The 27,485-nt window shown below is 45.5% G+C and overlaps 1 protein-coding gene across 1 annotated transcript in view; it reads left to right on the top strand.

The window, feature by feature from the left end:
* Window positions 1-26,289, top strand: part of LOC141077881 (uncharacterized) — a 30,068-nt gene extending 3,779 nt beyond the window's left edge. The window contains exons 2-4 of the mRNA XM_073564624.1: window positions 3,249-3,254; window positions 24,526-24,639; window positions 24,672-26,289. Of these exons, the coding sequence (XP_073420725.1) occupies window positions 3,249-3,254; window positions 24,526-24,639; window positions 24,672-25,300 (749 nt within the window). The 3' untranslated portion in view covers window positions 25,301-26,289. The remainder of the gene's footprint in view (window positions 1-3,248; window positions 3,255-24,525; window positions 24,640-24,671) is intronic.
* Window positions 26,290-27,485: the final 1,196 nt, after the last annotated feature.

The following is a 27,485-nucleotide window of genomic DNA, read 5'->3' as shown; positions in this document are numbered from 1 at the left end:
GAGACCAATATAACAGGGGACTGAACAAACTGACACAGGCTGTAACATATGGAGCGGTGGTCCAGCACGGCCCTCAGAGGAGCAAGCTGAACCCACACAACAAGCAGAGAGAGACAAAACCAGATCAGATGCAAAGGATTAGCAAATGCACAACTTAGCTGAACAATGCAGGATCAGGGCAGGAGACATCAGACCTCAATGCACAGGAAAGCAATCACCAGCAGGGATTGAAGGAAGTCTGCAGACTTAAATACTCCAATCAGTAACTCCAGATCTCCATTCGTCATCATCATCATCAGGTGGCAGACCTCTGTCAATCTGGCCAGCTCCACTACCTCCAGTAACCATCGGAGGGAGCAGGGGGAGCTTCGGCTCAGAAGTCTGAGCCAGGGAATTCACAACAGTAGACTCAAAAGTTGGGTGGTAACAGTTGCCTTCATTGTTCGGACCAACCATAATGTTAAGTTTGTAACAGTACAGACGCAGAGGGCTAATAGATGCATAAAGCATATGGGAACATGATGTGGGAAACCTGGTTGTGGTAAAACTTTTGACTGTGCCACATGGAGTAGTTAGGCTAATGTGTTGAGGCAGTAGGCCAGTCTGAATAAATGTATTTTCAGGGCACGCTTAAAATTGTAGGGATTGGGGACTAATCGTATTGACCTGGGAAGTGCATTCCAAAGAATTGGCGCAGCATGTGTATAGTCTTGGAGACGGGAGTGGGAGGTTCTGATTATTCAGGACGCTAACCTCAGGTCATCGGCAGAACGGAGGGCATGGGTAGGGTGGTAGACTTAGACGAGGGAGGAGATGTAGGGTGATGCTGAGCCGTGGAGTGCTTTGTGGGTGAGGGTAATAAGTTTGTACTGGTTTCTGGAGTGGATGGGTAACCAGTGTAAGGGATGGCACAAGGTAGAGGCGTCGGTGTAACGATTAGCGAGGAATATAATCCTGACTGAGCATTCAAGACAGATTGGAGGGAGGAGAGTTTGGTAAGAGGGAGACCAATTAGAAGAGATTCACAATAGTCCAGATGATAATGAACAAGAGAAACAATAAGAGTTTTTGCGGAGTCAAAAGTAAGAAAAGGTTGAATTCTAGAAATGTTTTGAGGTGCAGATAACAAGAGCAAGCCAGTGATCGAATGTGGTGTGTTGTGAGTTCATTTTCCCCTTTACCACTGAGGCCCGATGAACTCCCTCTTGTAGTAAAGAAAGATAGTGAGCCTGATTATCAGGCATCTGGGTCTAATGATGATGATTGGCTGAGTGGAGTTTCTGACTGGATATAAGGCTGTCCACGCCCGTCTGCTCTGCGGGTGATTTCTCTGTGGATCCTTGGATACCAGTCTGAATTCCTGCTCTCCAAAAGCTAAGTTTTCTGCTCTTCCGTTTGCATTTGTACGTTGTTTTTGTTTTGCTGGATTTCTGTCATTCCCTGCTGGGGTGATCTGAATTCCTTTAGCTCTGTCTTCAGAAAATACCTGAGTGCTGATATAGTTTTTGAAGCCTAGCTGCTTCAGGGCCTTTTTCCATATCAGCCTGTTGGTTTATGTCTTTTCAGGGTTTTTGCAGATTGCAGACAGCAGCTGTCCTATCCTGTCCTATTTTAGTGAGTTTGGGCCCCATTGTTTGCTCAGCCTATCTTTCTATCTGTGTGTGTGTTTTTTCATCTTGCTTCACCGTCATTATATGTTGGGGGCTGCCTTTTACTTTGGGGTCTGCTCTGGGGCAGTTTAGTTTTCCTTTTCTGTCTTTAGGCTATTTAGTTTCTCCGGCTGTGATCGAGGGGTCTAGGGCACCGTAGGAACCCCCCACGGCTACTGCTAGTTGTGTTGTTAGGTTCAGGGGTCTGCAATCTGATAGTTGCCAACTTCTCCGGTTTTCTGGACTTAGCTGCTATTTTTGTGTCTGCCTCCTACGGTGACTCATTCATAACAGAATCACCCGCCGAACCGCAGATCCTAGGGTACTCAATAGCAGGAAAGAATTGTAAAAAAAAAAAAGGTGTGTATATTTTTTCCTCTATATCTCTGAGGCCGTAGGGGGAATTTTTTTTTTTTTCTCTCAATGGAGATAAAGCAATTGTGTGATCGTGTGGAGCAGCTCGCTGCGGAAGTGCGGGGAATTTCCGCCTACCTTGCTAATTCTCATACTGCTGAACCAAAGATTCCCACACCTGATGTATTTTTTGGGGATCGGTCTAAATTTTTGAATTTCAAAAATAATTGTAAATTATTTTTTGCCTTGAAGCCTAACTCGTCAGGGAGCTCCGCGCAGCAGGTTAAAATTGTCATCTCTTTGCTGCTTGGCGATCCCCAGGATTGGGCGTTTTCTTTGAAACCTGATGATCCTATTCTGACTAATGTGAACGCATTTTTTCATGCCTTGGGGTTGTTGTATGACGAACCTAATGCCATTGATCAGGCTGAAAAGACCCTGCTGGCATTGAACCAGGGTCAAGATTCTGCAGAATCTTACTGTCAAAAATTCCGAAAGTGGGCGGTACTTACTACCTGGAATGATAATGCCTTGGCTGCTCTCTTTCGGAAGGGTTTGTCAGAAGCCGTAAAAGATACTATGGTGGGATTTCCTGTTCCCTCTGGTCTTGACGATTCTATGTCATTAGCCATTCAGATTGATCGGCGTTTGCGCGAACGCAAAACTGCACGAGTGGTGTTGCCACTTGTTGAACGAGTGTCTGAGCCTATGCAATGTGATAGAGTTTTGTCCAGAGAGCAGCATCAGGAGTTCAGAAGGCGTAATAAGTTGTGTTTTTTCTGTGGAGATGCCTCGCATATTATTTCTGTCTGTCCTAAACGAGAGAAACGCTTTGCACACACGTTTTCTGTTGGTGGTGTTCAACCTAAGTTTCTTCTGGCTATTACTCTGATCTGCTCCCTGTCCACATTTTCCGCCAAGGCTTTTGTGGATTCGGGAGCAGCTCTAAACCTAATGGACTTGGATTTTGCTAAACGTTGTGGATTTCCGATGACACCTCTGCAGACGCCTATTCCTTTGAGGGGGATTGATGCTACTCCTTTGGCAAAAAATAAACCTCAGTTTTGGACCCAGGTGGTAATGCGGGTCGCCCCAGACCATCAAGAAAATTGCAGATTTTTGGTGTTGCATAATCTGCATGATACCATTGTTCTGGGGTTTCCCTGGTTGCAAATTCATAATCCAGTTTTGGATTGGAAATCTGTGTCTGTGGTGAGTTGGGGTTGTCGGTGTGCCTTTAGTGAGGCTCCGGTGTTTTCCACCTCTCCTCAGTCGCATGATGTTCCTGATTATTTGGCGGACTTTTATGATGTATTTAGTGAGAATGAGTCTGCGTCTCTGCCTCCTCATAGAAGTTATGACTGTGCAATTGAACTGAGCCCGGGGTGTAAATTCCCCAATGGTCGGCTCTTCAATTTATCTGTACCCGAGCACGAGGCTATGCGATCCTATATTAAGGAGGCGTTGGAGAAGGGTCATATTAGACCATCCTCTTCACCCTTAGATGCCGGTTTTTTTTTGTAGCCAAAAAAGATGGATCATTAAGACCTTGTATTGATTATCGTGCCCTCAACAAAATTACTGTTAAATATCAGTATCCGTTACCCCTGATTTCGGATCTATTCTCTAGAGTTAAAGGTGCTTGTTGGTTTACCAAGCTTGACCTCAGGGGGGCGTATAATCTTATTCGCATTAAGCATGGGGATGAATGGAAGACGGCGTTTAATACTCCGGAGGGACATTTTGAGTACCTGGTGATGCCTTTTGGGCTCACTAATGCCCCTTCTGTCTTCCAGTGCTTCATGAACGATATTTTCCGAGATTTTGTCGATAAATTTTTGATTATCTATCTGGATGATATTTTGATCTTCTCCAAGGATTGGGATTCTCATGTGGAACATATTCGGACTGTGTTCCGGATCTTGAGGGAGAATTCCCTGTATGTCAAAGGATCTAAATGCCTTTTTGGAGTACAGAGGATTTCTTTTTTGGGATTTATTTTGTCTCTGTCAACTATTGAAATGGACGCGGCCAAGGTACAGGCCATTCACGATTGGGTTCAGCCCACTTCTTTGAAGGCCCTTCAGAAGTTTTTGTGTTTTGCTAATTTTTATCAGAAATGTATAGCAAAATTTTCTAGTATTGCCAAGCCATTGACTGATTTGACTAAGAAGGGTGCTGATGTGTTAAATTGGTCTCCAGAGGCTGTTTCTTCCTTTCAGGAGCTGAAGCGAAGATTCCCCTTCCTCCCTGGTTTTGCGGCAACCTGATGTCTCACTTCCGTTCCAGGTAGAGGTGGATGCTTCTGAGATTGGTGCAGGAGCTGTTTTGTCCCAAAAGGATCCTGTAACATCTAAAATGAATCCCTGTGCTTTCTTTTCCCGAAAGTTCTCTCCATCTGAACGTAACTATGATGTGGGGAATCGGGAACTGTTGGCCATGAAATGGGCATTTGAGGAGTGGAGACATTGGTTGGAGGGAGCTAAGCATCAAGTCGTGGTCCTCACTGACCACAAGAATTTGATTTACCTAGAGTCGGCTAAGCGCTTGAACCCCAGACAGGCTAGGTGGGCCTTGTTTTTTACACGTTTTGATTTTGTGGTTTCTTTTCTTCCTGGAACTAAGAATGTCAAGGCAGACGCCCTCTCTAGGAGCTTCTTTGCTGATTCTCCTGTGGTGACCAAACCTGCTACCATCTTAGGCGAAGGGGTAGTTCTTTCTGCCATCTCGCCCGATTTGAGACGTGCTCTGGAAGAGTTCCAGGAGGACAAACCTGAGCGTTGTCCCAGTGGAAAGTTGTATGTTCCTGACCAGTGGAAGAGGAGAGTGATGTCTGAAGTTCATTGCTCTGCTTTGGCTGGTCATCCAGGTATTTTTGGTACTAGAGATTTGGTGAGTCGGTCTTTTTGGTGGCCCTCCTTGTCTCGTGATGTCAGGAATTTTGTGCAGTCCTGTGGGACTTGCTCCCGGTCTAAATCGTGTTCTCGCTCTAGTGGGTTGTTGATGCCTTTGCCTGTCCCCAAGAAGCCATGGACCCATATTTCAATGGATTTTATCTCTGATATACCTGTCTCTCAGAGAATGACTGTTATTTGGGTGATTTGTGATAGATTCTCTAAGATGGTCCATCTTGTACCACTCCCTAAGTTGCCGTCTTCCTCTGAGTTGGTACCCCTGTTTTTGCAACAGGTGGTTCGCTTGCACGGGATTCCTGAGAACATTGTATCTGACAGAGGGGTTCAGTTTGTGTCTAGATTTTGGAGAACTTTCTGTTCCAAGCTGGGAATTCAGTTGTCCTTCTCCTCTGCTTTTCACCCTCAAACCAATGGACAGACAGAACAAACCAGACCTTGGAGTCATATTTGAGATGTTTTATTTCCGCTGATCAGGATGATTGGGTTTCATTTTTGCCCTTGGCCGAATTTGCTTTAAATAATAGAGCTAGTTCTGCCACTTTGATGTCACCTTTTTTGTAATTTTGGGTTTCATCCTCGATTTTCTTCAGGGCAGGTGGAGCCCTCTGCCTGCCCAGGTGTTGACACTGTGGTGGAGAGAATGCACCAGATCTGGGACCAAGTGGTGGATAAGTTATCTCTCTCCCAGGAAAAGGCCCAGCGGTTTTCCAACCGACATAGGACCATTGGTCCCCAGTTTAAGGTTGGTGATATGGTGTGGTTATCATCAAAAAATATTGCTATGAAGGTGGCTTCTCCTAAGTTTAAGCCTAGATTTATTGGACCTTACAAGATTTTGGAGATTATTAATCCAGTCTCTTTTCGTTTGGCTCTTCCTGTCACATTTAAAATCCATAATGTGTTCCATAAGTCTTTGTTGAAGAGGTTTGTTGAACCTGTTGTTCCTGGGGTGGCACCTCCAGACCCTGTATTGGTTGAAGGTAACATGGAATATGAGGTAGAGAAGGTACTGGATTCCCGTCTGGCTAGACGGAGACTCCAGTATTTGGTTAAGTGGAAGGGTTATGGTCAGGAGGATAATTCCTGGGTCTCTGCCTCTGATATTCATGCCAAAAGATTGGTGCGTGCCTTTCATCGGGCCCACCCTGATCGTCCTGGTGGCGTGGTTGAGGGTTCGGTGACCCCTCCTCAAGGGGGAGGTACTGTTGTGAGTTCATTTTCCCCTTTACCACTGAGGCCCGATGAACTCCCTCTTCTAGTAAAGAAAGATAGTGAGCCTGATTATCAGGCATCTGGGTCTAATGATGATGATTGGCTGAGTGGAGTTTCTGACTGGATATAAGGCTGTCCACGCCCGTCTGCTCTGCGGGTGATTCCTCTGTGGATCCTTGGATACCAGTCTGAATTCCTGCTCTCCAAAAGCTAAGTTTTCTGCTCTTCCGTTTGCATTTGTACGTTGTTTTTGTTTTGCTGGATTTCTGTCATTCCCTGCTGGGGTGATCTGATTTCCTTTAGCTCTGTCTTCAGAAAATACCTGAGTGCTGATATAGTTTTTGAAGCCTAGCTGCTTCAGGGCCTTTTTCCATATCAGCCTGTTGGTTTATGTCTTTTCAGGGTTTTTGCAGATTGCAGACAGCAGCTGTCCTATCCTGTCCTATTTTAGTGAGTTTGGGCCCCATTGTTTGCTCAGCCTATCTTTCTATCTGTGTGTGTTTTTTCATCTTGCTTCACCGTCATTATATGTTGGGGGCTGCCTTTTACTTTGGGGTCTGCTCTGGGGCAGTTTAGTTTTCCTTTTCTGTCTTTAGGCTATTTAGTTTCTCCGGCTGTGATCGAGGGGTCTAGGGCACCATAGGAACCCCCCACGGCTACTGCTAGTTGTGTTGTTAGGTTCAGGGGTCTGCAATCTGATAGTTGCCAACTTCTCCGGTTTTCTGGACTTAGCTGCTATTTTTGTGTCTGCCTCCTATGGTGACTCATTCATAACAGTGGTGGGCGAATGAAAGCTCGGAGTCAAGTATGACCCCAAGACAGCGGGCATGTTGCTGGGGAGTAATAGTGGAACCACACACAGAAATGGCAATGTCGGGCATAGGTGCATTAGTAGAGGGAGGAAACACAAGGAGTTCAGTCTTTGACAGGTTCAGTTTCAGATATAGTGAGGACATGATGCTAGACACAGCGTTTAGACAATCGCTGGTGGTTTCTAAAAAGGCAGGTGTGATGTCAGGAGAACAAGTGTATAATTGAGTGTCATCAGCATAGAGATGGTACTGGAAACCAAATCTACTGATTTTTTGACCAATAGGGGCAGTCTACAAAGAGAAGAGGAGGGGACCTAGAACCGATCCTTGAGGAACCCCAACAGTAAGTGGAAGATGTGGGAAGGAGGAGCCAGCAAAAGATACAGTAAAGGAACAGTCAGAGAGATAGGAGGAGAACCAGGAGAGAACAGTGTCCTTGAGGCCGATGGAGCGGAGCATAGTGAAGAAGAGCTGGTGATCCACATTGCCGAACGCTGCAGAGAGATCCAAGAGAATTAGCATGGAGTAATGACCATTAGATTTAGCTGTTAGTAGATCATTAGAGACTTTAGTGAGGGCAGTTTCAGTAGAGTGTAAAGAGTGGAAACCAGATTGGAAAGGGTCGAGAAGAGAGTTATCAGAGAAATAGCGGATAAGATGGGAGTGGACCAGGCGTTCCAGGAGTTTAGAGATGAAGGGAAGATTAGAGACAGGTCTATAGTTAGAGGCACAGTTTTGGTCAAGGGATGGTTGCTTAAGTAGTGGATGTATGAAGGCATGCTTAAATGAGGTAGGAAAGATATCAGGAGAGAGAGGTTAAATATTTTAGTTAGGTGGGTGGTGACAATAGGGGAAAGGGACTGGAGGAGATGTGACGGAATGGGGTCAATGGTGCAAGTGGTTGGGCTAGAAGATGCAAGGAAACTGCTTACTTCTTGTTCTGTGATTGGTTCAAAATCAGAGAGTGAGCAAGATGCAGTGGGGGAGGGAGGACAGTGCATGGTATGAGGGGATTGGGAGATAATTTCCTGTCGGATCTGGTCAATTGCTTCATTGAAGTAATTGGCCAGATCATCAGCTTGAAGCTCCATGGTTGGGGCATGCACTCTTGGGTTGAGTAGGGAATGAAAAGTGTCAAAGAGACGTTTCGGGTTATTGGACAGTGAAGTGATGAGGGTGTTGAAATAGGTTTGTTTTGAGAGGTGAAGGGCAGTGTTGTATGTTCTAAGCATAAACTTATAATGGATGAAATCTTCAGGTAGGTTGGATTTTCTCAACAGACGTTCGGCGCACCTGGAGCATCGCAGCAGGAAACATGTTTGCAGGGTGTGCCACGGTTGTCGCCGTCTGTGTCGTGTTGTTTTTTGTATAGGAGGTGAAATTTCATCCAGGGCACTTTGAAGTGTTTCATTGTAATGCTTCAATGCAGAATCAGGACATGAGAGGGAGGAGATAGGGGCCAATGAAGACTGCAAGTTCTTCATAAGTTTCTGGGTGTTAATGGCCTGTATGTTTCTATAAGTATGGACAGTGGGGGTGACCTGAGCAGCCTGACAGTTCTTGATAGAGAATGAAAGAAGGTTGTGGTCAGAGAGCGGGAGAGGGGAGTTTGCAAAATCATCCACTGCACAAAGCCGAGAGAAGACCAAGTCGAGGGAGTTTCCGTCTTCATGCGTTGGAGAGTTAGTAAGCTGCGAGAGGCCGAATGAGGAGGTTAGAGATAACAGGGGAGTAGCAGATAGGGAGAGGGGAAGAGCAATGGGGATGTTGAAATCTCCCATGATGAGGGTAGGGATGTCATAGGAGAGAAAATGTGGAAGCCAAGTGGCAAAATGATCCAGGAACTGATGGGAGGGTCCGGGAGGACGATATACCACCGCCACTCGCATGGAGAAGGGGGTGTAGAGTCTGATGGCATGGACCTCAAAAGAAGGGAAGACAAGTGAGGGTACTTGAGGGATAACCTGAAAGGTACATTTTGGTGATAGGAGCAAACCAACGCCTCCACCTGCTCTATTGTCTGATTTTGGGGTATGAGAGAAGTGTAGTCCCCCGAATGAAAGAGCAGCAGCAGTAGTATCTGATCCCCAGTAACGCCGAAATATTGACTTTTATAAATAGGTCCTCATACCTGGATTCAGTCACAGAGGTTTGATATGTCCCTCTGTTTAAGACGCCTCCCAGCTGTTTCGTCCCTACGCCGCCTCCTCCTGTGTTGCTGTTGGCATTACATGCCGGTGGGCGCCTGCGCTGTTCCACTAGTTCTCGGGTATGCGCAGTGTGTGCTGCCAAGGAACTGACATCAGGCTATCGAGCCCATGTGTTTTGGAGTCCCCAGATCCCGCCCCACAGTGTGTTATTAAGTATTCACACTGCAGGGCTGTGAATCTTGCGCCTGCACATTGAAAATCTATAGCTTCACCTCCCCCCATCTCCCTCCTCGTCTTTCGTTTTCCTCCCTTGCGCCTCTTTTGTTTTCCTCGGCAGCGTCTGATGAGCTGAGCAGTTCACTGGCAGTTCAGCTCATCACCTAAGGTGTGTCACTGTAAAAACCCCGTACATTGCCATAAAATTGCATTATTGTATATATTATAAAGTCCCCTATTGGCTTCATAGTTCACCATCCCTCTATCTCTACCTCTATCAATTTTTCTATATATCTATCAATCCGTCTTGCTATCTATCTATCTATCAACTATCTATCTATCTATTATCCATATCTCTCTATCCATCTATCTATTCATCTATCTATCTATCATCTATTATTCATCTATCTCTCTATTCATCTATCTATCCATCTATTTATCTATCATCTATGTATATATTATCTATCTCCATCTATATATCCATCTATCTATTTTTCTATTATCTATCTATTATCCATCTATCTCTCTATCCATCTATCCATTTATCTATTATCTATCTATCCATCTGTCTATCTATCTGTCTCTCTATCCATCTATCTATCCATTTATCTATTATATTTCTATCTATCATCTATCTATCCATCTATTTATCTATCTATCTATCCATCCATCTATCATCTCTCTATTTATCCATCTGTCTATCTATCTATCTATCATCTATCTGTCCATCTAGCTATGTGACGGACTCAGCTTCTGCTGAGCCGATTTTTTGAGTGGACCCTCTGGGCAGTGGCACCCACCCACCTAGGGTGAGCTGACCTAGTGAGAAACCACCCCCTGTACAGGGATTGTCAGGGGCATGACCAAGGGGGTGAGCCACCACGACTGCTGGGACCAGACGGCCGGCTCAGGGGGACACTAGTGAGTGTCCGGCAGCAGGACGAGCAGGATGCAAAACATAAAGCGAGATCATTGGGTTTCTTCAATAAACGTGGTTTCAAGCTTTAATCAGGTGCAAGGCATAAACAGTGAAGCACAGCAAAGTGCGTGCAAGGGCACGCCAAATGTTCAAGGCATAACACGTGCTAGAAATCATACCAGGGTCCAAGACAGGGTGCGTGCTAGGAGACACGCCAGGGTCCAAGACAGGGTGCGTGCTAGGAGACACGCCAGGGTCCAAGACAGGGTGCGTGCAAGGAGACACGCCAGGGTCCAAGACAGGGTGCGTGCTAGGAGACACGCCAGGGTCCAAGACAGGGTGTGTGCTAGGAGACACGCCAGGGTCCAAGACAGGCTGTGTGCTAGGAGACACGCCAGGGTCCAAGACAGGCTGTGTGCTAGGAGACACGCCAGGGTCCAAGACAGGCTGTGTGCTAGCAGACGCGCCAGGGTCCTAGACAGGCTGTGTGCTAGGAGACACGCCAGGGTCCTAGACAGGGTGCGTGCTAGGAGAAACGCCAGGGTCCAAGACAGGGTGCGTGCTAGGAGACACGCCAGGGTCCAAGACAGGGTGTGTGCTAGGAGACACGCCAGGGTCCAAGACAGGCTGTGTGCTAGGAGACACGCCAGGGTCCAAGACAGGCTGTGTGCTAGGAGACACGCCAGGGTCCAAGACAGGCTGTGTGCTAGCAGACGCGCCAGGGTCCTAGACAGGCTGTGTGCTAGGAGACACGCCAGGGTCCAAGACAGGCTGTGTGCTAGCAGACGCGCCAGGGTCCTAGACAGGCTGTGTGCTAGGAGACACGACTGTCACGTCCGCCATGTCTGCCATGTCTGTTTGTCTCAAGAACTCCTGGAGCGATGTGCATGCGCATGTTTTGTCTGCTGTCCTGCATGTTCGCTAGAGCTGTGTGCAGACTCACCTCATGTCTGAGCTGCAGGATCCCTGCGTTTCTGCTCTGCCTTCTGTGATCTTCTCGTCATGTCTGGAGTCATTGATCATGTGATGTTTCTTAAGATCCTGCACTGTCTGGTTCTGCAATCATCTTGTCATGTCTAGAATCCCGGATCATGTGTTCTTCCTAGGATCCTGCACTGGTTGGTTCGGTGATCATCTCGTCATGTCTGAAACCCTGATCATGTGACGTTTCCTAAGATCCTGCACTGTCTGGTTCTGCTATCATCTCGTCATGTCTAGAATCCCGGAAGTGCTCCCCTGGTCCTGACCTGGAGGAGGAGGTGCTATGCCCTATATCAGGCCGCCTCTTCCTATGCTCAGGGCCTGATTATTGTGTTGCTTCGCTGCAAGGCTCTGGGTCTGTGGGGTTTCTCCCTCTATTCTGTGCCCTTGCACTTTGCTCTGTAGTGCGTCTCTGCACACGCTCCGTGCTCGTATTCCGCCTTTTGTCTTGTGCCATGTCTTGTGTTGTCTCTCGTGCCATGTTTGTCTTTGCCTTGCTTTGCCTTGTAGTCCTTCTGCTGTTCTTTGTCTTAGTCTGTTTTGCTATGTCTCGCCTTAGCTATGCTTTGACTTGTAGTCCTTCCTGCGTTCTCTGCCTCGCCTGTTTTGCCATGTCTTGCTTTTGCTATGCTTTGACTTGTAGTCCTCCCTGTGTTCTCTGCCTTGCTATTCCTTGCTTTGTGTTCCTCCCTATGGTCTCAGTCTTTGCTTGCTCTGCCTCGCTCTCTCTCCTATGGTGCTCTGTAGTGCTCCCTGGCACACGCACCATTCCTCCTCTCCTTAGTCCTCATTTCTTTGTCTAGTCCCAAGGTCTTCCCTTGGCCCGGCTCTGGGCTTCTGCCTACGCTCCGCTGCTAGACTCTGTCCTCTCTCTGACCTGGCTCTGTTTCTGCCTGTATTCCTTGCCTTGTTCCCTGCCTTGTCCTTGCATTGAACCCCGGCGTGGGTTCCCCTTGGCCGTCTCCTGTGCCGTGGTAAGTGCCACGTGTTTGTGTACAGCCGTGTGTACTGGCCAGTGTGGCGTGCCCCCTGCGTGGCTCCTAGCACGCAGCCCTTCCTTGTGCCCTGGCGTGGCTCCTAGCACGCACCCTGCCTTGAACCCTGGCGTGGCTCCTAGCACGCACCCTGCCTTGAACCCTGGCGTGGCTCCTAGCACGCACCCTGCCTTGAACCCTGGCGTGGCTCCTAGCACGCACCCTGCCCTGAACCTGGCGTGGCTCCTAGCACGAAGGTTCCTTTGCCCCCTCCTGTGCCTTAGTCGTGCCTCGTGCTGGCGTTACAGCCGTGCGCATTGGCCAGTGAGGTGTGCGTCCCTGCGTAGCTCCTAGCACGCAGCCCTGCTCTGAACCCTGGCGTGTCTCTACACGCACTCTGTCTTGTATCTTGTGCCTTGGCGTGTCTCTACACGCACTCTGTCTTGTATCTTGTACCTTGGCGTGTCTCTACACGCACTCTGTCTTGTACCTTGGCGTGTCTCTACACGCACTCTGTCTTGTACCTTGGCGTGTCTCTACACGCACTCTGTCTTATCCTATGCTTTGGCGTGGCTCTACACATGCACCCTGTCTCGTTTGTGAACCCTGGCGTGTCCCCTACACACGCACCTAGCCTTGGACCCTGGCGTGTCCCCTACACACGCACCTAGCCTTGGACCCTGGCGTGTCCCCTACACACGCACCTAGCCTTGGACCTTGGCGTGTTCCCTAAACACGCACCCTGCTTGGATATCTGTCGTGCCTCCTTGCCTGAACCCTGGTTTGCCTGCCGGATGCCCGAAACCTGCCGACCGTTGCCAGAGGTCCGGAACCAGATGACTGCGGCCTGATGTCCGGAGCTGACGTCCGCAGCCTGATCCCTGGACCCTGTCGGTTTGCCAGCAGTCCGGAGTCCGATGCTATCATGCCATTACCTGTGCCTAGGCGTGCCATCTGGCACGTACCATGTTATGGACCTTGGCGTGCCCACGCGCGCACCTTGCACGTTTTGCGTGTTTTCTCTGTATGTGATCTTGTGTTATTCTAATGAAGATACCTTGCACCTACGTCTAGTCTCGTCTTGCTTCCTGCTCGTCCTTGTCGTCAGACACTCGTCTAGTGTCCCCTGAGCCGGCCGTCTGGTCCCAGCAGTCGTGGTGGCTCACCCCCTTGGTCTTGCCCCTGACACTCCCTGTATAGGGGGTGGATTCTCACAAGGTCAGCTCGCCCTCGGTGGGTGGGTGCCACGACCCAGAGGGTCCACTCAAAAAATGGGCTCAGCAGGAGCTGAGTCCGTCACAACGACAGGGTCCTAGACAGGGTGTGTGCTAGGAGACACGCCAGGGTCCAAGACAGGGTGTGTGCTAGGAGACACGCCAGGGTCCAAGACAGGGTGTGTGCTAGGAGACACGCCAGGGTCCAAGACAGGCTGTGTGCTAGCAGACACGCCAGGGTCCTAGACAGGCTGTGTGCTAGGAGACACGCCAGGGTCCTAGACAGGGTGCGTGCTATGAGATATGCCAGGGTCCAAGACAGGGTGTGTGCTAGGAGACACGCCAGGGTCCAAGACAGGGTGTGTGCTTGGAGACACGCCAGGGTCCAAGACAGGGTGTGTGCTTGGAGACACGCCAGGGTCCAAGACAGGGTGTGTGCTTGGAGACACGCCAGGGTCCAAGACAGGGTGTGTGCTTGGAGACACGCCAGGGTCCAAGACAGGGTGTGTGCAAGGAGACACGCCAGGGTCCTAGACAGGGTGCGTGCTAGGAGACACGCCAGGGTCCAAGGCAGGGTGCGATGGCATCGGACTCCGGACTACTGGCAACGACCGACAGGATCCAGGCATCAGGCTGCGGAAATCAGCTCCGGACATCAGGCCGCAGTCATCTGGTTCCGGACCTCTGGCAGCGGTCGGCAGGTTTCGGGAATCCGACAGGCAAGCCAGGGTTTAAGGCAGGGTGCGTGCTAGGAGGCATGCCAGGGTACAAGCTAGGCCTGTGCGTGTAAGAGGGCATGACAGGGAATAGGCTAGGACCTGTACGTGCAAGAGGGTACGACAGGGTATATGGCAAGACCTGCGCATTCCTTAGAGAAGCACGGGGAGGTATGCCAAGAAGCAGGCTAGGGCCTGCGCGTGCTTTACAGAGCATGCAAAGCACAGTGCACAGACAGCATGGGTGCAAGGAAGCACAGAGAGCACGGCTGGGGCACTGGCTAGCTGGACTGGCTGCGGCACAGACAGACGGGCAAGACTGAGGCGAACCCGGCTGAGGCATAACAGGCGACACAGTTGTCACTGGCCGACGAGCATGGCTGAGGCACAAGCAGGCGGGCACGGCTAGGGCGGCACGGCTGAGGCACAGACAGGAGGCTAGGAAGGCCAGGTGCGTGCAAAGGGCATGCGAAGAAACAAGGCGAGGTACAGAGCAAGGTACAGAGCAAGGAACGGAACGTAGGCAGTAGCAAAGAGTCGGGTACAAGAGACATAGAGCTAGCAGCGGAGCGTAGGCCGAAGCCCAGAGCCGGGTCAAGGCAGAGCCTTGAGACTAGCCTAGAAATGTGCAAGAGAACACCATAGGTCAGAGAGCAGAGATGGTGCGTGTGCCAGGAGGCACAACAGAGCACTAGGCAGAGAACAGGACTAGCAGCGGAGCGTAGGCCGAAGCCCAGAGCTGGGTCAAGGAAGAACCTTGAGACTAGCCTGGAAATGTGCTTGAGAAGCACCATAGGTCAGAGAGCAGAGGAATGTTGCGTGTGCCAGGAGGCACAACAGAGCACCATAGGTAAGAGAGGAGGAATGGTGCGTGTGCCAGGAGGCATAACAGAGCACCCCAGGTCAGAGAGGAGGAATGGTGCATGTGCTAGGAAGCACAACAGAGCACCCTAGGTCAGAACAAGGAAGACCAGGCAGAAACAGGGAAGCGGAAGCAGTACAAGGAAAGCATAGCATAGACAAAACATGGCAAAGTAGGCAAAGGCAGAGAACACAGGAAAAGGACTACAAGTTCAAGCAAGACAGAGACAAAACATGGCACAAAGGACAACATAAGACATGGCTCAGGACAAGAGGCAGAGTACAAGCACAGAGCGTGTGCAGAGATGCATGACAGGGCAAAGTGCAGGGGCACAGAATACGGGGAGCGACCGAGCAGACCAAGCAGCCATGCAGGGAAGCAACACGATACTCCGGCCCCGACCATAGGAAGGGGCGGTCTGATATAGCACCATAGCACCTGCACTTCCGAGTCGGGACCAGGGAAGGACTTCTGATTCAGATCCTCCAGGATCATAGAGAGCATTGCTAGATCAGACTGGGCTGGACCATAGAGAAGGTCACATGATAAGGGGCTCCACTGAGAGGTTAGCTGGGTCAGACAGTGCTGGAACATAGGAAAGGTCACATGATCAGGGGCAGGACCACAGAGGCAACCACAGCAGGCAGAGCAGAGACGGGCGTGCACACAGCAACGGCATGCAGCCATGAGGTACGCGTGCGCATACACACTGCTCCAGGAGTCACGCAGCACAGCAGTCATGAGGTGCGCAGGCACACTGCTCCAGGGATCTTGCAGCATAGCAGACATGGCGGGCATGACAATCTTTCTATTTATCTATCATCTATCTATTTATCCATCTATCTATCTATCTATCTATCTATCTATCATCTATCTGTTTATCCATATATCCATTTATTTATTTATTATCTATCTATCATCTATGTATCTATCCATAAATCTATCCATCCATCTATTTATCTATCATCCATCTATTTATCATTTATGTATGGCCATGGAACAAGGAGGTGGAATAAGATTCTGCAGGTGAACAACTGGCTACGTCGATGGTGCCGTCAGCAACGATTTGGATTTCTGGATCACGGAGTGAACTACTTATACGATGGACTACTTGCTAGAGATGGGGTGCACCTTACGAAGACTGGTAAGCATGTATTTGGAAGTCGCCTTGCTACACTTGTAAGGAGAGCTTTAAACTAGAACAACATGGGAAGGGAAGCAAAAGACCAGAAAAAGCCATACACCTGACAAATGCTATTGAGAACTCTGCTATTAGAAGTGGAAAGGAAGAACAAAGACGAAAGAATCTAATTAATAAAAATATTGGAGAAAGAGAAACCAATCACAAACTAAAATGTTTCTATACTAATGCACAAAGCATGGGCAACAAACAAGGAGAATTGGAACTACTAACACAGGAAAAGAAATATGATGTCATTGGAATCACTGAAACTTGGTGGGACAATACACATGATTGGAATACAAGACTAGAAGGATACAACTTATTTGCAAGAAACAGACTTGATAAACGAGGAGGGGGTGTCGCATTGTATGTTAGAAACGCGTATATCTGCACAGAGATTGAAGCTTCAGAGACTGGGAGTTCTGTGGAAACTGTTTGGGTAAGAATACAAGGACAGAACAATGGAAAGGACACCATTGTAGGCATTTACTACAGGCCGCCTGTGCAAGCTGAAGCTATGGATGAACTCTTTATGCATCAAATGGCCAAGTTCTCCAAAAAATATGACATAGTTGTCATGGGAGATTTCAACTATCCAGACATTTGTTGGGAATCTCTCTCAGGCAAAACTAACAGGTCAAGGAAATTCTTATCCTCTCTTGCTGACAACTTTATCTTCCAAAAGGTAAGGGAGAAAACAAGGGGAACTGCTACCTTGGATCTAATCCTTATAAACAGGGAGGAAATGGTTGAGGAGGTAAAAGTGGCTGGGACCCTAGGAGGTAGCGACCATGCTATTTTAGAATTTTGGATAACTAGAGGCGGAAGACCTGTGAAGACTCAGACGTCAAGGTTAGATTTCAGAAAGGCAGATTTTAAGGGATTCAGAAAGAGAATTGGAGGGATCCAATGGCTGGATATCCTTAAAGACAAAAATGTCCAGGAAGGATGGGAAATCTTGAAAAATGAAATTCTCAAAGCACAGTTGTTAACAATTCCGAAAAGAGGGAAGAATAGGAAGCAGTTAAGGAAACCAGGATGGATGAACACAGAACTTAAGCACATGCTAAAAAGGAAGAAAAAAATGTTTATAAAATGGAAAGAGGGAGGCATATCTAAAGAAGAATATAATGCTGTCTGCAGAACCTGCAGGGCACAAATCAGATTAGCTAAAGCTGAAAATGAATTGAGGCTTGCAAGAGATGTCAAAAGCAATAATAAAGGATTTTGGGGATATGTCAAAAGTAAAAGAAAAGTCAAAGATGCTATAGGATTTTTACAGGATGAAAATGATGAAATGGTAAGACAGGATGTTGAGAAGGCTGAACTTTTAAATTCCTATTTTGCATCTGTTTTCTCTCAGAAAGGAAATGTAACATCAACTGTTATTCACTGTCCTATTAAGGGAATAGAAGAATCCAGGATATCTATAAACAGAAAGATAGTGAGGAAACACTTAGCTAGCCTAAATGAATTCAAGTCTCCAGGTCCAGATGAATTACACCCCAGAGTACTGAAGGAGATAGCAGAAGAAATTTTTGAACCCCTCTCTATAATCTTTGAAAATTCTTGGAGAACAGGAGAAGTGCCAGAAGACTGGAGAAGAGCAAATGTTGTTCCTATCTTCAAAAAGGGGAAGAAGGTGGACCCAGGTAACTATAGGCCGGTGAGTCTGACTTCTATACCAGGAAAGATCTTTGAACAAATTATTAAACAACATGTATGTCAATACCTGGATAAGAATGAAGTGATTAAACAGAGTCAGCATGGGTTTGTAACTAATAAGTCATGTCAGACTAACTTAATTTCCTTCTATGACGGTATCACTGATTGGGTGGATCAAGGAAATGCTGTAGATATAGTATATCTTGACTTCAGCAAAGCATTTGACAAAGTCTCTCATACAATCCTTATTGAAAAAATGATTAAGTATGGAATGGACAAGGCAACTGTTAGGTGGATTCATAACTGGCTTAGTGATCGGACCCAAAGAGTGGTCGTAAATGGCTGCACATCCAGTTGGAAGAATGTCTCAAGTGGGGTACCACAGGGCTCTGTCCTGGGCCCTGTATTGTTCAACATCTTTATCAACGATTTAGATGAAGGAATTGAGGGTAAACTGATTAAATTTGCTGATGACACAAAGCTAGGAGGGATAGCTAATACTAGAGAAGAGAGAGAGAGGATTCAAAAAGATTTAAATAAACTGGAGAAGTGGGCAGCAAATAACAGAATGGTTTTTAACAGGGAGAAATGCAAAGTACTACATCTGGGCAATAAAAATGGAAAAAGCATATATAGAATGGGAGGAATAGGGCTAAGTGACAGCACATGTGAAAAAGACTTGGGTATACTAATAGATCACAGACTGAATATGAGTCAACAGTGTGATGCAGCAGCAAAAAAGGCAAATGCAATTCTAGGATGTATTAACAGAAGCATACAGTCTAGATCACGTGAAGTCATTATTTCCCTCTACTCCTCTTTGGTCAGACCTCATCTGGAATATTGTGTCCAGTTTTGGGCACCACATTTTAAAAAAGACATCAACAAACTGGAGCAAGTTCAGAAAAGAGCGACCAGAATGGTGACCGGTCTGCAAACCCTGTCTTATGAGGAAAGGTTGCAGGATTTGGGAATGTTTAGTTTGCAAAAGAGAAGACTGAGAGGAGACTTAATAGCTGTCTACAAATATCTAAAGGACTGTCACATTGTAGAAGGATCAACTTTATTCTCATTTGCACAAGGAAAGACTAGAAGCAATGGGATGAAACTGAATGGGAGGAGACACAGATTAGATATTAGAAAAAACTTTTTGACAGTTAGAGTGATCAATGAGTGGAACAGGCTGCCACGAGAAGTGGTGAGTTCTCCTTCAATGGAAGTCTTCAAACAGAGGCTGGACAGACATCTGACTGGGATGATTTAGCGAATCCTGCTTTGAGCAGGGGGTTGGACCAGATGGCCCAGGAGGTCCCTTCCAACTCTACGATTCTATGATTCTATGTATCCATTCATCTATCTATTTATCAATTCATCTATCTATCCATCTCTCTGTTTATCTACCAACCATCCATCCATCTATTTATCTATCCATCTATTTATCCATCTATCTATTCATCTATCTATCTATCTATCTATCTATCTGTCATGTATCGGTCTATCTATTTATCTATCATCTATCTATCCATTTATCTATTTATCTATCAATCTATCCAGCTATCTATCATCTATCTATCTATCTATCTATCTATCCATTTATTTATCTATCATCTATCAATCTATTTATCCATCCATCTATTTATCTATCATCTTTCTATCCATTTATCTATCTATCCATCCATTTATCCATCCATCTCTCTATTTATCCATCCTTCTATCTATCATCTATCTATTTATCTATCCATCTATTTATCAATCCATCATCCATCCATCTATTTATCTATCTATCTATCTTGCTATCTATCTATCAATCATCTATCGGTCTATCTATTTATCTATCATCTATCTATCCATTTATCTATCTATCCATCCAGCTATACATCCATCTATCATCTATCTATGCATTTATCCATCCATATATCTATAATCTATCTATCTATTTATCTATCTATCTATCATCTATCTATCTATCTATTTATCTATCTATCCATCCAAACAGAATGTAAGTGTGGTTGTTTTCACACCTATATGTGCCTACACCTGACCCTCACACCTGATAAAAGAACTTTTATTCTCTCTTGCAATGAATCCTCTTCGGTTCGGTGGGATGCTCGGAGCCCCATGTGGATAAGGTCCTTGACGACCACTTGGCTGCCAAGCCTGCACTTGCGCCTGCGCAGTGGAGCGTGTCACGGTGCTCCATTGAAGATAGTGCCAATGTCTCACAAAACACGTGAAGTCTCCAAAGACTTTGGCACTTCTATCGAGGAGCACGTTGACCCGCTCCACTGCACAGGCGCAAGTGTGCCTGTCAGACAATGAGTATGCCACCGGAGGTGCGGGATTTTTAAAAGTGACAGCCGTGCTTTCCTGCCCCTGGCGAGGCAAGTACATTAGACACCAAAATGGCAGAGCAGCCTCCTGGATCTAATGGGAAAGTAATGTGGCGTCCCCCCCAAAAAATAGGGATGAAATATCTTGTCCTAAAAAGGTTTTTCCTTTTCTTATGAAATTGTTATATATAGAGAGGGACATATTTAGAACGTGTACCTTTTTTCTTTATATTACAGGCCGAAACCTAGAGAATGCCAAATTGCCTAGTAAATGGCGGTGTTAGCACGACTGGCAGGCCTGCTCAGGGCAGTCGGGCCTTTTTACACTTTTCCAAAAGATGTTGCCAAAATTAAGCAATGGCTTATCGCAACAGGTCAACAATTTCAAAATGTTGATTCATTCGCTCCAAGAATTTTCGATGAAAACAAAAACAAAAAATATTGCTTGTGTTCATGTCACTTTGATTCCGATTGCTATATGGTGGATAATCGAGGAAGAACATTGAGAACAGGCGCAATACCTTCCATATTCCCTCCTGTACAAGAGGGACAAACTTTAAGTAATGAACGTTTAGCAAGGAGAAAGTGTGGGCCAAGGAAAAGGCCGCGTCAGCAGCCTGAATCTACAGAATCCGTTACACATGATCCTTTATCCGGTCCAGAATCTGTTTATACAGATACTCTATACAATCCAGAATCCCTTGCAGCAGATCCTGGGAGCATGTGTGAACATTCTGCATCATCTGAAGCTAGGGTTACTAAATATGTTAGTATTGCCATACAGACTGATTATACTTTGGAAAATTCAAGCATGTCCTACACTGAAACATTTTCTAAAACAAGCAATTTTTGAGCATGCCTCTCCAGCCAAGTGTGACCAATGGATGAGTAACATAGTAAGATAGTTTTGAAGGCTGAAGGAAGACCTTATGTCCATCTAGTTCAGCCTATTTTTAGTGCAGCTGTTCTGCATTGTTGATCCTGGGGAAGGCAAAAAACCCACAGAGTAGAAGCCAATTTTCTCCATAGGGAAAAAAATTCCTTCCCCTAAGCTGGGTCAACCATCTACCTATAATATTCTATTATTCGTAACCTTCTATACTGATACTCACAAGAAAAGCCTCCATTCCTTTCTTACATTCATTCAGTGAGTTGGCCATCACCACTTCCTCAGGAAGAGAATTCCAGAGCCTCACTGCTCTTACCGTGAAGAACCCTCTTCTATGCTGGTGCAGAAATTGTCTTTCCTCCAAACTAAGAGAATGCCCCCTTGTTCTTGTCACAGTCCTTGGTACAAACAGTTCATGGGAGAAATCTCTGTATTGCCCTCTGATATACTTGTACATATATATTAGGTCTCCCCTAAGACTTCTCTTTTCTAGAGTAAATAGACCTAATTTTGATAACCTTTCTGGATATTGTAGTGAACCAACTCCATTTATCATTTTAGTAGCCGCCTTTGAACCCTTTCAAGTTCAGTAATGTCTTTCTTGAGCACCGGCATCCAAAATTGCACACAATACTCCAAGTGTGGTCTGACGAGTGATTTGTACAGAGGGAGAATTATGTTTTCATCTCGTGTCCACCAGACCTCTTCTAATGCATCCCATGACCCTATTTGCTTTGGTGGCAGCTGCCTGACACTGGGCACTCCAATTTAGCTTCTTATTGACTAAGAGGCCTAAGTCTTTTTCCATGTCTGATTTCCCCAGCAGTTTCCCATTTAGTAAGTAATTGTAGCATCTGTTTCTCCTTCCCATGTGCATAACCTTACACTTATCTGTGTTAAACCTCATTTGCCATTTTTCAGCCCAATTCTCCAATTTACTCAAATCTGTCTGTAGTTGCAAACTGTCCTCCTTTGTGTTAACTACCTTACATAGTTTTGTATCATCTGCAAATACTGATATTTTACTGTGTAAGCCATCCACTAGATCATTAATAAATATATTAAATAGTAGAGGGCCCAATACAGAACCCTGTGGTCCCCCACTAGCAACCCTGGCCCGATCTGAGGATGCCCCATTAATAACCACTCTTTGTTTTCTATCACTAAGCCAGCTACCTACCCATCTACACACATTTTCCCCTAGCCCAAGCTTTCTCATCTTACTTACCAATCTTTTATGTGGGACAGTGTCACATGCTTTAGAGAAGTCGAGATAAATGACATCCAATGATTCTCCTGGGTCCATTTGAGAGCTCACATCCTCATAGAAGCTGATCAGGTTAGTCTGACAGGAGCGATCCTTCATAAATCCATGTTGATATGGAGTTAAACATTTATTAACATTGAGATATTCCATAATGGTATCCCTTAGAAACCCTTCAAAAATTTTACCCACAACAGAAGTTAAGCTTACCGGCCTATAGTTTCCAGGTTCCCTTTTACACCCCTTTTTGAATATTGGTACCACATTTGCTTGCCGCCAATCAAAAGGAACAGACCCTGTTTCTATAGAGTCTTTAAATATAAGGAATAGAGGCCTGTCTATCACATTACTTAACTCCCTTAATCCCCGAGGGTGAATGCCATCAGGGCCTGGTGATTTGTCCATTTTAATCTTACTAAGGCGGTCCTGCACTTCTTCCTGGGTTAGGCAGGTAATACTTAATGGGGAGTTTACATTATCACTCTGCATTTCCCCTGGCAAATCCTTTTCCTGTGTGAACACTGTGGAGAAAAATGTATTTAAAACATTTGCTTTTCCCACATCGCTCTCTATGATTTCACCCTCATTGTTCTTTAAAGGGCCGACACCATCAATTTTAATCATTTTACTGTTTATATAATTAAAAAATAGTTTGGGGTTTGTTTTACTTTCCTTAGCAATGAGTCTCTCAGTTTCCACTTTTGCTAAATGTATTTGTTTTTTACACATTTTATTTTTTTCTCTATAACTTTTTAATGCTTCTTCATTGCCTTCTTGTTTTAGCTTCCTAAATGCCTTGTTCTTGTTCTTTATTGCCCTTTTTACATCCTTATTTAGCCACATTGGTGTTCTCCTGCTCCTAGCCCTTTTATTTCTGTACGGTATGGGGAGCTCGCAGTGGGGGTGTAAAACTGATTTAAATATTTCCCATTTATTTTCTGTGCTCCTATTTTTGAGGACATTGTCCCAATCAGTTCGGGGAAGGTCCTCTCTAAGCTGATCAAACTTTGCTTTCCTGAAATTCAGCGTTTTCGTAACCCCCTTCCAGGGCACCTTACTGAAGGACAAGTGGAATTGTGTTGTATTGTGGTCACTGTTCCCTAGGTGCCCATCGACTCGGACTTCTGTTATTCTATTTGGCCTGTTGCTTAACATTAAGTCCAGAAGGGCCGTCCCTCTAGTTGGGCCCCGCACAAGTGGTGACAGATAATTATCCTTGGTCACTGACAGACATTGCTTTCCTTTCTGAGATACGCAGGTTTCAGTTTCCCGGTCTATGTCGGGGTAGTTGAAGTCCCCCATAATAATCACCTCATTGGGATTTGCTGCTTTGTCTATCTGTTTCAATAATACATTTTCAGTGGTTTCTGTTATATTTGGTGGCTTATAACAAACCCCTATGAGGATTTTATTACTTTTCCCTCCTTGTATCTCCACCCATAGAGACTCCACCTCTTCATTTCCCTCTTGTATATCTTCTCTCAGTGTGGGCTTTATATATATATATATATAGACAGACTCCACCCCCTTTCCTTTTTTTACGATCCCTCCTAAACAAATCATATCCTTGCAAGTTAGCCGCCCAGTCATAGCTGTTGTCTAACCATGTCTCAGTTATTCCTACTATGTCGTATTTTCCTCATACATTACCAACTCCAGATCTTCAATCTTATTGGTCAGGCTTCTTGCGTTGGTCAGCATGCAGGAAAGAAGTTTTGCTTCCTTTTTCTTAGCTTCCTTCTGAGTACCCTGTCTTGGGTCCTCTGTACCACATCTAGTATCCTTGATTAGTTTGTCTTTCAGCTGCATGTTCTTATCTGCTGTTTTTTCTCTCAAAAATTAAAGATTTTTTTACATAGCTTGCCATTTTTATGGACAGTTTAATTAGAAGTGTTCAAAAATCCAAAACTAAAAGATATTTTATTAATAAATAATAATTGTTTTTTATCTTAGCAGATGACTATACCAGGAGATCAGAGGGACAGCTGACATCTTCAATTTTTCAATCTGATGATCTTGAGATCCTACAAGATACAACTGAAGTGAATGCCATTACTCCAGATATACCATCATCCATTCACAGCAAAGATCTGTCATCTGATCCTATGAAACAGGTCCCATCTTCTGATTCATTACCAACTACTAAGGAAAATCAAAATCACAAAAGAGGCAATAAAAAACAAACTGCTCCTAAAGCAAAGAAGCCATTTTCATGTTCAGAATGTGGGAAATGTTTTACATGGAAATCACGTTTTGTTACTCACCAAAGAACTCACACAGGAGAGAAGCCTTTTTCCTGTTCAGAATGTGGGAAATGTTTTAACGAGAAATCACATTTTGTTAGACACCAAAGAACTCTGTTAGACACCAAAGAACTCACACAGGGGAGAAGCCTTTTTCCTGTTCAGAATGTGGGAAATGTTTTGCACATAAATCACATTTTGTTACTCACCAGAGAACTCACACAGGGGAGAAGCCTTTTTCATGTTCAGAATGTGGGAAAAGTTTTAAACAGAAATCAGAGCTTGTTACTCACCAGAGAACACACACAGGGGAGAAGCCTTTTTCCTGTTCAGAATGTGGGAAATGTTTTGCACATAAATCACATTTTGTTACTCACCAGAGAACTCACACAGGAGAGAAGCCTTTTTCATGTTCAGAATGTGGGAAATGTTTTAATCAGAAATCACATTTTGTTACTCATCAGAAAACTCACACAGGGGAGAAGCCTTTTTCCTGTTCAGAATGTGGGAAATGTTTTTGCAATAAATCAGATTGTGTTAAGCACCAGAGAACTCACACAGGGGAGAAGCTTTTTTCCTCTTCAGAATGTGGGAAACATTTTGCAAGTAAATCCCATTTTGTTACTCATCAGAGAACTCACACAGGGGAGAAACCTTTTTCATGTTCAGAATGTGGAAAATGTTTTAAACAGAAAGGGAGTCTTGTTCCACACCAAATAACTTACACAGGGGAGAAACCGCTTTCATGTTAAATGGAAAATAAATCTTGATCACCATCAGAGATCTCACACAGGGGAGAAGCCTTTCTCCTGTTCATAATGTGTGAAATGTTTTAACCAGAAATGGAATCTTACTAATAATAATAACCTTTCTTTTATATAGCGCTAACATATTCCGCAGCCCTTTACAGTTTGCACACAGTATCATAGCTGTCCACAATTGGGCTCACAATGTAAATTCCCTATCAGTATGTCTTAGGAATATTGGAGGAAACCCACACAAACACGGGGAGAACATACAAACTCCTTGCAGATGTTGTCCTTCGTGGGAGTTGAACCCTGGACTACAGTGCTTCAAGGCTGCAGTGCTAAATACTGAGCCACCTCACCAGAGAACTCACACGGGGAGAAGCCTTTTTCCTGTTTAGAATGTGGGAAATATTTTAACCAGAAAGCGCTTCTTGTTAGACATCAGAGCAGACACACAGGGGAGAAGCCTTTTCATTTTCTTAATGTTGGAAAAGTTTTAACCAAAATTGAATCTTTTTAAATGGGTTGTCTCTTGTCATTCCTCATGTTTGCTGACAAAAGGATAGAACTAATCTTTATTAATTCCAAATGTAAAACTATACCCATAATTCACTGCCTGAAGGTTAGTCAGAAGGTGACTAATAGAAAAAACATAAAGCCCACAGTTCAGTATATAGGGTGAGGTGACGTATACACACTCACTCTCCAAGCCTCTTATTTCTACGGGTTTCATTGTCCTCATCAAAGGCGACTCATCAGGAGACTATTTAATAGTGATCTATATTCAAGCGAGACTAGACAAAATAAAACTAAAATCATTTATCATATTATCCGAAACCGTCAGAAAGCTAGCCACATATTGGCAGATCCCAAACTTCAAACTATATACTTCATATAGTTTTTACATCACGAGGGACACGGATCTATCATTCTACAGGAAACAACCTAGGGGTTTTCAGCCTCGGTTGGAAGAACACAGATCTCTTCCACTGACCATCGCTGAACCATGGATACGTTTGGAGAAGCCAGGTTGCGATCCTCGGATCAACTGGCCTTTTACCTTGTATGGACTGTATGGATTGTCATCTTCCTACACTTGTCGTTACCTCCTCTCTGTGCGTGCCACAGGTGGGGTAGCGACCCTGGGAGTGAATCAGCGGAAGGGTGAGACTCTGTAATGTGCACTCTGTTGGGTATGTTGCTGGGACTGTTCTATGTGTTATCTGCCTGTTTTGTGGTACAATAAAGCATTGCCCACACTGTTTTACCCTCACTGTGTGTTGTCTGAGTAGCGTTATGCCCATGTTAAAGGGAGAGCATTCGATGGGACGATCCCTGTTCCATGTGGTTTCAGCCAGCTGACTGGGGCGCCCGCTGACCACCCCATGTCTCCACAGGCATGCTTCAATAGTCTCAATGGGAGGCTAGAAGCTGCTATAACCCGATAGGCTCTGCCACATACAAGCAATGATCAGATCACCTGCATGTAGCAGAGTTGCTCACTTGCTATGAGCGCCAACCACTGGGCAGCACTCATAGGATACGGCAGTGACAACCATAGAGGTCTGCTGGAGACCTCTGGTTGTCATGTCAACCTATCAGTGACCCGCAATCACGTGATAGGGTCACCAATGTGCGGGATTTCTGGCCCATCATGTGCGAGAAAAGATGTAGGCTCAGTGCCAGAGCCCACATCAAAAGGAGGGAGTCCGACATCAGTGTACATTTACACCCGATGTCAGAAAGGGGTTAAAGGGGATTGTTTTTACAGAGACAGAAGTGGTAATCAATCATGTATACGTACAAATAATTACAAAAATGCACAGCTTCTAATGGTAAATAGTAAAGAGTTACCACAAGAAAATATAATTTGTGTAAATCATGTGTAGATATAAAAATTCAGGCAAATGTCAAATGTTCAAAAACAGCAAAAAGCAGAGATGCCGACCTGCCCAGACCTCCAAACAAATGCACTATCAGGGTGAGTGGGCCCATATAGTTAAGATGGCGGCAACACAGGTGCAAGAATACCGATGAGACAACCGCTCACAACCTACCAGTGTATGGAGGGGCGGTTACTTGGTATATTAATGCACAATGAAGACTTGTATGCTCCGCTGTTCACACAATGGGAATGCACAGCATCCAGGCTAACAGCCTATTAGTTACACCCATACTATTAGATCAG

The sequence above is a fragment of the Dendrobates tinctorius genome, unplaced genomic scaffold, assembly GCF_039654945.1.
Source record: "Dendrobates tinctorius isolate UK_male_01 unplaced genomic scaffold, ASM3965494v1 ptg000465l, whole genome shotgun sequence".
In the NCBI taxonomy this organism is placed as follows: Eukaryota; Metazoa; Chordata; class Amphibia; order Anura; family Dendrobatidae; genus Dendrobates; species Dendrobates tinctorius.
Note: the sequence above shows the minus strand (reverse complement) of the source record. Positions and strands in the feature narration are given on the sequence as shown.